Source organism: Rhinoderma darwinii, chromosome 3, assembly GCF_050947455.1.
Source record: "Rhinoderma darwinii isolate aRhiDar2 chromosome 3, aRhiDar2.hap1, whole genome shotgun sequence".
In the NCBI taxonomy this organism is placed as follows: domain Eukaryota; kingdom Metazoa; phylum Chordata; class Amphibia; order Anura; family Rhinodermatidae; genus Rhinoderma; species Rhinoderma darwinii.
This window is the reverse complement of record NC_134689.1, coordinates 330,851,490-330,864,009: the sequence shown is the minus strand read 5'-3', so window position 1 is coordinate 330,864,009 and position 12,520 is coordinate 330,851,490. Positions and strand designations below refer to the sequence as shown.

The following is a 12,520-nucleotide window of genomic DNA, read 5'->3' as shown; positions in this document are numbered from 1 at the left end:
CACGGAAAGAAAGAGCATATAGCTTTCTTTCCCCGCGAGCGGGAAAAAGACAGCTCTGTGGGAGGCAGTTACGGGCGTTCTTTGGCGCGGATTCCGATGTTTTTTCCGCATCAAAATGAGCGCCAAAAAACTGTGTGAACAGTGCCTTAAATAGTTTTTCAGAAACTGTAAACCGGTTGATACCAAATCCTACTCTCAGCTGAGAAGTGGATACAACGGTCTAGACAATGCTCTGTGAGCTAAACAGCCTGGACTCCAGACTAGTATGTTTTCCCTGAGGCAGCAGAGAAGGCTTTTCCTAGCAAAATCATCTATTTGCCAAGGTGCCGGATCGCAGGCGATCCGCTGACCGTCGCCGTGGATTCAACATGAAAGGGGTTGTGTTCGTTTTCCAGGGAGACACAATTTCTGCTGCGGCCAGAGCACAAGCACTGAGTTATATGAAGGAACACAAAGAAAATAGGGCGGGCATTGAAGCATAATCAAAGAAGGGTTCATCGAGGAGGCTGTGGACCAATAGGATGCCTCAAACCCGGGTATACGTCAGAAGTCCTGGGCTTGAGGCATCCTATTGGTCCACAGCCTCCTCAACGCCCGCGCCGTTTATTCTCTGCTAATGCTTCAATGCCAGCACCATTTCCTTTGTTTTCATGCTATTCCTCAGTGCTTGTGCGCTGCTTGCCCCGAAAGGTAAAACCGGAAAACCGCTTTAATGAGAGGAAGCGCTTCTATACATGTGTGGGAGAGAATGCTTGAGAATTTTTTTGCGTGTACAATGAACTAAGTCAACAATAAAAATATTTTTATCGTTCATGGCTGATTTATAAGGGGCAATTATCATTATGAATGTTCATAATTGCTCGGACCGTAACAATAATTGCTTCATATAAATGGGCCTTTACTGGAGGAATAATTACTCAAAAATGACAGCACATTATTCTATAGCTATATGTAGTAATGTCACATCGTGGTATGACAGTCTGTGACACAGTATGACACATTATAATCATTAAAACTAATGGGGGAAAAGTATAGACAGGCCACAACTTATAGAGAATTTGCACTGATAGAAAGAATTCATACAAACTTTTGTTTGTGAAATTATTAAAACCGTGCAATACTTACTGTCAGTAACGTTATAACGTCCATACTGCATGTTCCAAAGAGGGGGAAGTACGTACCAAAGTTACACATGGAGCCATGCTCCCCTCACTGACCACTACTTCTATTTACCGGTCAGTCTGGTAAACAGACACCCCATACAAATTGGGGTCTAAATTACCATTGCTGCATGATCACACTTCTTACCCTATACATTAGTCTACATAGCCATCATAGAATAACATAATGCAAATAATGGTCATCTAATTTGTACCAAGATAACCCATAGCGAACCTTCCTTTTAGGCCACATTCAAATGAGGTAAAATTCCCATGGGTTTTCGATGCGGATTCCACACGAAAGATCTGTGGCAATTTACAGTAAAATACAGGAGGATTGAGGTTTTCACACTTAGCAACGCATAGGGTGAAATCTGCACGTAGCACACGTGGGTTTTGTCGCGGATCTGTAGTGAAATCTGCACCAGAAAGAGTCCAGTACACGAACACGTACCCTTAGGCTATGTCCAGACGTAGCAGAGACTTTCCACCACGGTTTTAGTGGAGATCCCACAGCAAAATCCACATGCAGGTTTTGTAACAGATTTTGCCGCAGATGTCACCATTGAAAATCCATAGTATTTCCATGTCAGAATCGCCTGGCTGCGGATTTGAAAAGTATAAGCATGCCCTAATTTCCAAACAGATTTTTTTTTCTGCTCCATGTGGATGGAGAAAACCTGCATTGTATAGTAAATTGTCCCAGATTTTTGTTTTGCAGAATCCGCAATGTCTGAACATACTCTGCAGTTGTAACCGTGCTCCCAGCTACGCTCTACTTCAATTAACCACTGCAATAAATAATACATTCCATACAATCCAGTGATGGCAGACAGGATGCTTACCTCGGTGTAAAATCTTTAAGCTCCAGAGGTATGTGAGGCCTTTCAACACCTGGGAAAAAAGGAAGCAATATTAATGTTATGAAGAATTGGATATAATAGTCCTGCGTAATAACAACAGTAAAATACAATAGTATGAGATTAAGAGAAGAAACTGCATCCAGAAATGTGACAATGATAATCTTACAATTTAATTGGACATATTGTAATAATATTCCCAGCCCAAGTCTAATTTGGTTCCCTAGTGTATGTTCATACGGAGGAATTTTCAGCGGAATGAGCCGCAAATTTCCGCCTCCCATTCATTTCAATGGGAGTTGGACAGTCCATTTTCCCGCTAGCTGATTATTTCAGCTAAAGGGGAAAAAAAGCGTCCAGCTCGTTCTTAGAGCAGTTTCCGCCCGAACCTCCCATTGATATCAATGGGAGGGAGGGATCTTCCTGCCGCAGTCAGGAATAGTTCCTCAGTTGATTTTGTGGCAGGACCCACCACGCAAAATCTGCCGTGTGAACTAGCCCTTAATGTGTTATTTGGTGATCAAAAATTTATAATAAAACATTGAACAAAGAGTCTTTAATACAAAAGGGATTTCTCATTTTGCGAATATTATATTTAATATATGTTAAACGGACAGCCAATTTATTAGGCCGTGACAATCGATTAGGTCTGCCACCATGGCAGGCATGGGGATCTTGACTAGGCCCTCAGCTGCCATGGCAATCCATCGGTGGACGGATGCACGCTGATGCGTGACAGAGGGAGACCCTCCCTTTGCCAAATCACTTAAATGTCGCTATTGACCGCATTATTTGAGAAGTTAAACATCCGGGATGGGAGTCATCTCCAATCCCAGCCATTGCAGCAGGAACCCTAGATCATTCTTTCATCTATAGATTATCAATCCTTTCATTTTCTCCCTTCACCTATAGATACGGAAATGCTTCTCAAATTTGTACATAGAGCACATGTTACTCCTTTACGGGGTTATAGAATGGGATTATACAGTACTTTGTCTACGACCCTACTCGCGCTTTATATTCTGCCAACAACCTTAGATTAACATTAACCATAATCTGAACCTCCCACTTCCATCTCCAAGATTTTTCCCGTGCTGCACCAGTTCTCTGGAATGCACTACCCAAGACAATCAGATTGATTCCCTTCATCCACAGTTTTAAACATGCCCTGAAAACACAACTCTTTAGACAGGCCTATAACATTCCCTAATCTGACTACTTTCCCTGGCCCCCCTTTTACATTAGACATGAGGACTTGACCCCTTCATTCAGCAGTATCCTCCACACTCCTTGCACCCTAATGCCCTTCATGTCTGTCATATACAGACACTGGCTGGTGACCGGCTCATGCAGCTTTATGTGCACTACCCCATATGTATAAAAGATGGCTGGACCATTGTACTTAACAAGCACTTTTACATTAGACATGAGGACTTGACCCCTTCATTCAGCAGTATCTCCCACACTCCTTGCACCCTAATGCACTTCATGTCTGTCATACACAGACACTGGCTGGTGACCGGCTCATGCAGCTTTATGTGCACTACCCCATATGTATAAAAGATGGCTGGACCATTGTACTGAACAAGCACTTTTACATTTTGTGTCTTCCTTATTTCCTCATAGATTGTAAGCTCTTGCGAGCAGGGTCCTCACTCCTCGTGTTTGAACTGTAAATTAGTTTTGTTAATGTGTAATGTCTGATATCGTCTGTACATGTTTCCTCTGAATTGTTAAGTGCTGTGGAATAGGTTGGCGCTATATAAATAAAGATTATTCTTATTATTTCCAAAAGCTTTAAACGCGGTACACCTGACACATCTTTATCATTGCTTGTGGGACTGTCCGCACATACAAATATTCTGGGTCAAGACTCATACATCTGAAATCCTACACCTTGTACCCAACGCTCCACTGAACTCTATGTCGGCTATTTTTAGTTATATTGCGAAAGAAAAATACGATATCCCCAGAAAAGACCATAAACTGCGCTACTTAGTTGCAGTCGCAGGTCGTAAGGCCATATTATATGTTTGGAAGCAACCACTACCACCTCCCTCTAGGCTTTTCTTCTATAAACTTTCATTTATTATGAAGATACATTGGATTGAACATGCCAAACATAAGGAACGGAGGGTAAATCTTTTTTTTTTTTTTACTATTACCTTGCTCCCTTTTGCAATTAGATCAAACACACTTGTTTTTCTACTACTATGTGGAATCAGGAAAGAGTTCTGCGGGTTCACACCCCATACTTCTTGGAACGGTTTTAAAATGCTTCTCCCTCTCTTTTTCGCTTACCCCCTTTTTTTTTTTTTCTTTATTGAACGATATGGGCTCACGTGACACCAATATCTTTAGCAATGTATACCTTCACTCTGCCGATATAGTTATCCTGTGATACTGCAGCCAAAAAAAAAATGGCGATAGCACACTGGGAACACCAATGTAACCTAAACCACTAAATCTACTTACAATAGTGCACATTTTGATCAAAAAGTGTTTGCCCACCTGCCACGACCTCTATAAATGTGGGGACCTACTCTGCACATACACCCAGAACTGGGACTAAGCCTACATATATATCTGGGGATGGTAGGAACCAGCATTAAACTAATTAAAATCACCCAAGGCACTACTCCCATTCTACCCTGGGTGATTTTAATTAGTTCTGGGTGTATGTGCAGAGTAGGTCCCCACCTTATAGAAGTCTCCTTGTTGTGGCAGGTGGGCAAACACTTTTTGATCAAAATGTGCACTAAGAACCTCCCTATTGTAAGTAGATTTAGCAATAATGCATATTTTTTTATATTTAGTGGTTTAGGTTACATTGGTGTTCGCAGGGTGCTGTCACCATTCTTTTTCTGCTGTATATTTGCAGTCACAGGTGTTCCTGCACCTGCATACACATTTTATATCATTTTGTTGGAATGTGCTGTTCAAACTTTTGTGTTGTTTATGTTATCCTGTGATACTGGAATCAGGCATGATCTACACATTTCGAACTGGACTTCCACAGAGAGGCTACAAATTGATGTTATTGCATTTTTGTCTTGCTTTTTTGTTCTCTATTTAAAACTTTATTTTCTGTGAAAATTGTCAAGCGAATACTGTGTGTGCTTAGGCCTCATGCACACGACCGTAAAAACTCCCGTTATTACGGGTCGTAATTACGACCCGTAATAACGGGCTCATAGACTTCTATTGGCGACGGGTGCCTTCCCGTTTTCTCACGGGAAGGTGCCCGTGCCGTTGAAAAAGATAGAACATGACCTATTTCAGGCCGTAATAACGGCACGGACAGTCCATAGAAGTCTATGGAGCTCTCGTAATGACGGGTGGCTACATGTGTGCACCCGTCATTACGGCAGCGTTGCTAAGCGACGTCAGTAAATAGTCACTGTCCAGGGAGCTGAAAGAGTTAACTGATCGGCAGTAACTCTTTCAGCACCCTGGACAGTGACTACCGATCAGTATAAACCTGTAAAAAATAAAAATAAAAGACTTTCATACTTACCGACAACTTCCTGCTTCCTCCAGTCCGGTCTCCCGCCCGTTGCCTTGGTGACGCGTCCCTCTCGACATCCGGCCCGACGTCCTGGATGACGTTTCACGCCATGTGACCGCTGCAGCCAATCACAGGTCAATCACAGGCTGCAGCGGTCACATGGACTGCCGCGTCATCCAGGGATGTCGGGCTGGATGTGAAGAGAGGGAAGCGTCACCAAGACAACGGCCGGGTAAGTATGAATTTCTTTAACTTTTATTACAGAAAAGGCTGTCCCTTCTCTCTATCCTGCACTGATAGAGAGAAGGGGCTGCCGATTAGTGCAGTGCTATTTTGCCGCCAAAAACGTGCCCGTAAATACGGGTGGAATACGGGTGACACCGGACCCATATTTACGGGCACGGGTTCGTAAATACTGGTGCAAAACGGGTGGAATACGTGTGACACCGGACCCGTATTTACGCCAGTATTTACGGGTGGGAAAAAATACGGTCGTGTGCATGAGGCCTTAGTATGTTTTATTCCTGATGTACACTCAGAAGGATTAAAGGCCCTTTTACACGAGCGGTCTCGTTTATCAGTGCTCGTTGCTACGGCCGAAATTAGCCGGTGTGAAAGGACTCTTACTGTATGACCCTCCTTTCATGGGTAGAAACTGTTGTACTCCTGCTTCTTGCCATGTACTCTTATATCTTTAAAAATTAACATTAGTACTTTTTGGATATATTGTATACAATTTATTGTGATCTTGTAAAACCTGGAAAGCGCCATCTAACGTAGAAATGCTGGTCTGTAGAGCAGAGAACCTCTCGGAATAATCTTACCACACTCTGTTCTGTCCATGTAAGACTCTCTAGACCCAACCAAACGTTAAAGTCCTTTTATTACTTAGAAGAAAACATTTGGCTTTACATAAAAGAAACTTACTGCAACTGAAATCCTTCCTAGAACTTGCTCTGGAATCTTTCTGTATACATCTAGAGATCCACCTGTGTAATATAGGAGGGAAAATATATCACATAGTACATATTTTGTATTGTTCTATGCTACATTAACAAGTAGGTGAAAGAGAACTGTATTAATATATTCCAAGGCTATATCTTATCAATATATCCTAGTCATATCATACAGTAGAATACTACACTTTGTCCAAGGTATCTAATTTCTGATTATATTGCATTTCTATGACCAATAATTCAGAATAATTCAACATTCAGAATTATATACAGTTACTGTCCTGAATATCTCCCTCAACAAAAATATGCTATTGACAAAAACAAATACTTGTGTTTCCTTTAGAGGGACCCCTAAAAATATATTTTAGGGAAATAAAGATACCATTAGTAAAGTGCCAGTCTAGCTACAATCTGAATGAGTAAGAACTGGAGGCAAAATAGTTGTCTGGAATACCCTGTCCAACAGCTATAGCCATTTAGATGGGGATGTAAAGCAGCGCAGCTCATAGCAACCAGTCAACACCAACTATTCCAGCCTTCCATCTAAGGTCCAAATGGCACGGAGTAAATAAATAAATAAAAAAATAGAGACAGGAAGACTTTTCTCTTCCACTTACTGTCATATTTAGTACAAATGCATTTGGCGAAGGGCCATCATTTTTATGGAGTTACTAGTCCCCCTCTGTTTACTGGTCAGAGAACAGCTAAAAGTTCTAGGATGCTCATATATTGTCCGATTAATACAGATCTCAACTCACCATCCATAAATTCTGTACAGATAGAAATTCGATTCTCTGCAAAAAATGCCCCATAAAACCCGATTATGTATGGAGAGTCACACTGTAAGCAAGAAAAGAATAGCATTGTCAGCCAGCTCTGCGTTGTTTGTGACAACAATTCCCAAAACAGAGATGCCAAGCGCACGCACCTTGTACAGAATCTCCAGCTCTGACATAATCTGTCTCTGCAGCTCCACAGTAATGTCTAATGGGATGACCTACGGAGAAAAGACACAAAACACTTGTCACTGATTGATACTATGTGTTCGGCATGCCACAGATAGCAGCGGCATGCTCCATCTCCAGACCTCAAAACAAGCCATGTCTAGTGCTCCCACACTGGCACAAGTGTACTGTTCTCCACTTGCTGATGAAACGCAATTGTAAAATATATTAAGTGAGACAGTGTGATAAGAAACATTATACAGCCGTACATCCAAGTCTCAGCCTGCTGACACAAAATGTACAAGTTTTTGACACATTTGATCATGGAGGTGACAGCTTTTGTAGTGAAGTGTACAAAGCCATTAATTCAACAAAATGTCAGAAGATCCATGTACTCTAATGTACCCAGGAGCACAAGACCAGAAAGCGGACTTAAAAGGGGTTATCCGGGGACCAAAAATTGCATTGCATTAATATTTTTATGTAAAAAGAAGTCACTTACTAATGTACTTTAATTTAAAATTCTGTACTAAATGGTGCCATTCAAACCCGGCGAATTGTTCCCGGAAGTTTTGTAGCTTTTCTAATATTGATGATGCGCCGACACGGCCCCACGTGACTGAGGACTTGCTTCCTATGCTGTTCGTGTTGGCGTGTTACCAATGGCATGACCGCAAGGAGCTGTCACATTGCCTATTGCTTGAGTCCCTGAGCAGAGCATCAGCTAATTTATCTGCCAACGTCACTGCCCACATATGGACAGTGACCGTGACGTTGGAAGCAGTGCTGAAGTCCTGGGGCAGAGAATCAGCTGATGCTCTGCTCAGGAGCTTCAGCAATAGGAAACCCCTGAAGTCACTGATCAAATGTCGGGAGCAGTGCTGGAGTCCTGAGCAAGGGGCCAGCTGATGCTCTGCCCGGGGACTCCAGCAATAGGCAATGCTATTGATAATACGCCTACATGAACGAACAGCATAGGAAGCAAGTCCTCAGTCACGTGGGCCCGTTTCGGCGCGTCATCAATATTAGAAAAGCTACAGGACTTCCGGGAACAATTCACCGGGTTTGAACGGCACCATTTACTACCGAATTTTTAATTAAAGTAAATTAGACAGTGAATTCTTTTTACATAAAAATATTAATGCAGTTTTTGTAAATTTTTGGTCCCCGCATAACCCCTTTAACAACACGAAAATATGTAGTTAGAAATGACTAAACTTTTCAATGACTATTAAACTGTAGATATAGTAAATAGGACTTGCAATAACAAGAATCTTATTCTACAGAGGTTTACAAGCCAGAGAAGTAAGGTTTTTATTAAAAAACAGGCTTGACTTTGGATCCAATTTCTGCAGGGTAATGCTGGTTAAGGGGCAGGGTTGGGGTAATTCCCTATTGAGGGTTTGGGCCCATCCATTGGGCAGTTTTCTTTTTTCCGTTCTCTCTTAGAGTATTAAGTTTCCATAATATTCCACTTAAGAGGCTCTAGGAAAAAATGTAGCGGATTCTGCATTAAAAATATAATATTATTAGAATGTAGATTATTTTCATTTCTTATTTATTATGGATTTAAGCCACATAATGAAGCCAGTGGATTTGTTATTCCTATGAATTATGTATGGTATCTAAAGCAGTCATAAAGAATATAATGTACACAATGTATACCCATCGACAGTGCTTCGAAAAGCCTTAATACTGGATGGAGAGTTGGTAAAAAGTTTTCTGCTAACAGTATAAGCTATTTGCTATTCTAATATCTAAATTCCATAAATCCCGCTACTGTAAGTTTGCAAACAGAAAGGCCATGCTAACAGTATGACATACAGAGTCATAAGTGAGCACTGGCACCTTGCTAACCATAGCTCAATAAGCTTAGAGAGAGAGAGAGAGAGAAGCATAAAGGATTTGGATTTTCCCTAATACACTTTATTTCTTTATTACAACAAAAGTGTGCCTCTTTTTCGCCACACATACTTGCATTAATTCTAGATTGTTATGAAGATTAAATCAGATGAATTGCAATTAATTGCAAAGTCATTCCTTGCCATGAAAATTAACTTAATTACAAAAACCCACTTCCGCTGCATTTCAGCCCCGCCACAAAATGATCTTCTAGTTCGCTCAGGACAAAGTGACAAGGCAGCTGATATCACTCTGTCATGCAGCGTGAATTATAACAGCAGACTGGTTGCTTTAAAAGGGGGGTGGTGCTTGAAGTCATTGTCTTCTTCTGTTAACTACAGTTACGTCCAAGGAAACACGTGCAGTTATCGGATCAACAAGAAAAAAAGATAGGTTCAATTGCTCTGAAGAAGGTTTCAGGGCACCCAAGAAAGTCCAGCAAGTGAAAAACACCAAAGGACAGACAGATTGTGCAGGAGAACAGGGATTGGACTGCAAAGTACTGGGGTAAAAGTTATTTTCTCTGATGAAGCCCCCTTCAGACTGTTTGGGACAACTGGAAGAATAATTGTCCGGAGAAGAAAAGGAGAGCGCTACCATGAGTCCATGTGCCAACAGTTAAGCATCCTAAAATGGGCTCACTCACAATTTTGCCTAAGAACACTTCCAAGAATAAAGAATGGTAGCTATGCATCTTCCAAGAACAACTTCTCCCAGGAGTAATTTGGTGGTAAACAATGCTTTTTCCAGCATGATGGATCACCATGTCACAAGACAAAAGTGATAACCAAGTGGCTCGGTCAACAAAACATTGAAATTTTGAGTTCATGACCAGGAAACTCCCCAGAACTCAATCCTACTGAGAACAACTTGGCAATCCTTAAAAAGCCGGTGGACAAACAAAAACACAGAAATTGTGATCAACTCCAAGCACTGATTAGGCAAGAACAGGTTGCCATCAGTCAGGATTTGCTATCAGAAGCGGATACCCAGTCTTTGCATAATCTTGATGTATTTGTCAATAAAAGTTTAAAAACTTATGAAATGCTTATAGTTGTAATTCACTATACCATAGAAACATCTGACTGAGGCCTCCTGCACACTTCCATCACCGTTTTCATGGCCGTTTTTGACGGGTCCGTGAACCCATTTTGGCGGCCGTGTAATTTCCGTGTGCACTCTGTGTTTCAATATCCGAGAACGGTACTGTCCAGGGTGCTGAAAGAGCAGGGTTGTTCAGCGCTAGTCACTGTACAGGGTGCTGAAAGAGTTAATGGGCAGCACTGGTCGGGGGTAACACTTTCAGCACCCTGGACAGTGACTAGCGCTGAAGAATGACCATGCTCGGCGCTCGCAAAATACAATTTATGAAATAAAAAAAATCAGTTCATACTTACCCAGAACTCCCTGCGTTTTCCTCCCGTCCGGCCTCCTGGGATGACGTTTCATCCCATGTCACCGCTGCAGCCAATCACAGGCTGTAGTGGTGGTCACGCAAGTCTGGATGACGTCAGAAGGTCGGCCTCCAGGGATGACGCTTCATCCCATGTGACCGCCTCTGCAGCCAATCACAGGCTGCCGCGTCATACAGGAAGGCTAGACTGGAGGAAGAAGAGGGACTCGTCACCAAGACAACGACCAGGGTACGTATGAACTGCTTTTTATTTTATTTTTATCAGCAGCCTCTTTTCTCTATCAGTGATTGATAGAGACAAGTGGCTACCGATTAGTGTAATATATCTGTAATGTACTTCTGCCCGCTCGGCTGATGCTAGGCAATGGCTCCGTCTCACACGGATAGCACACCGATGCCTTCCGTGTGCCTTCGTTTTTTTGATGGCCCCATTGACTTGCATGGGCCTCACGGTCACGGAATCTCGGACCAAAGTAGAACATGCTCTACGTTTGTCGGAACGGAGCAACGGGACCGTCAAAAAAACTGAAGTGTGCATGGCCCCATTGAAATGAATGGGTCAGGGTGCTAGCCATCAGAAAAACAGCTAGCACCCTGAAGAAAAAAAAAGACTGAAGTGTGCACTTCGCCTGAAAGATCTAAAATCACTGAAGCAGCAAACTTTGTGAAAATCAAAATTTGTGTCAGTCTCAAAACTTTTGGCCAGGACTGTACAGATGAGCCCCTTAGTGGTGGCAACAAGGAAGCCAACATTTGGTGTTTTTTTTTTTTTTTAAAGATACAAAAGAACAAAAATATAACAATAGGAAAACTCTTCTTGATCTTTACACTATAGTCTAAAATAAAAAACATCACTTGTAATTGCCTTCTTCCGAGAACTCTTTTCTAAATGCTTCTAAGAAAACTGGGTGATAACTTATTTGGTTGCCATTACAGTTCCAACAACAGGTTTATCTCAACTATTTTTAAGACTCCTGAAGCACAATTCTGATTTTTTTATGATGGGTATAGCGATAAGGAACTCTGCAAAAATGGCTATTTTGCGGGAACCGTAACATCAACCATATTGTTTGCTAGGAACGGAGCAGAATCAACGTGACAAAAGGGGACAACTCGAGGACTTGTATTTTCCAATGCTATTTTAATTTAAATTAAATATTCTCTTTAATTATGCCCTTGCTAATTCATTTACAACAATAGGCCACGAGTTAATGGATTATGTAGAAATGATTGCGCCACCCATCAAATACAGAGTCCTATTCATATTAAAAAAAAAATAAAAATGCATACACGACCTGACTGGGAGTAATCTTAAGTGTAAACCCTTCATTTCTTACGGTGTGCTAGAGTTCCCTCTGGCACTGACAGAAAGAATATACACAATGCGTCTTGACGAGCATCTTATACAATGCACTCGTATATCTGTGCAGCCGTCAGAACAGACATATAAATTAAGATTTATATGTAGTAGGGGGAGGAATATAGACACACGATATGCGAAAGCATAAATTACAATTTCAGAACGCTGGCATCAAAAGGAATAGAATAAGACACAACCTGTTTCAATCACAAGCTTGCTTTAGGGTTATTTATAAACGCTCTGACTAATCCAGCTTGTAACTGTAATATAGAACTGCCAAGAGAAATTTAAAACATACTTCCCCAAATCAATAGTCATTTGCCAACTCCACTCACTTACATTTTTCAGCGCAGAAAAACTTGAAAAAAAAAATAATTTGCTGCTACATCATAGCAATTTTACTCAATTAAAGTGTG

General features: G+C 41.5%; 1 protein-coding gene across 2 annotated transcripts in view; it reads right to left on the bottom strand.

Moving 5' to 3' along the window:
• MAP2K5 (mitogen-activated protein kinase kinase 5) overlaps positions 1-12,520 on the bottom strand; it is a 133,477-nt gene that overhangs the window by 47,803 nt on the left and 73,154 nt on the right. For both annotated transcript variants that reach the window (XM_075858333.1, XM_075858335.1), the window contains exons 10-13: positions 7,413-7,481; positions 7,243-7,324; positions 6,456-6,517; positions 2,006-2,054 (exon numbers count right to left, since the gene is read on the bottom strand). In XM_075858333.1, coding sequence (XP_075714448.1) covers positions 2,006-2,054; positions 6,456-6,517; positions 7,243-7,324; positions 7,413-7,481 — 262 coding nt within the window. The remainder of the gene's footprint in view (positions 1-2,005; positions 2,055-6,455; positions 6,518-7,242; positions 7,325-7,412; positions 7,482-12,520) is intronic.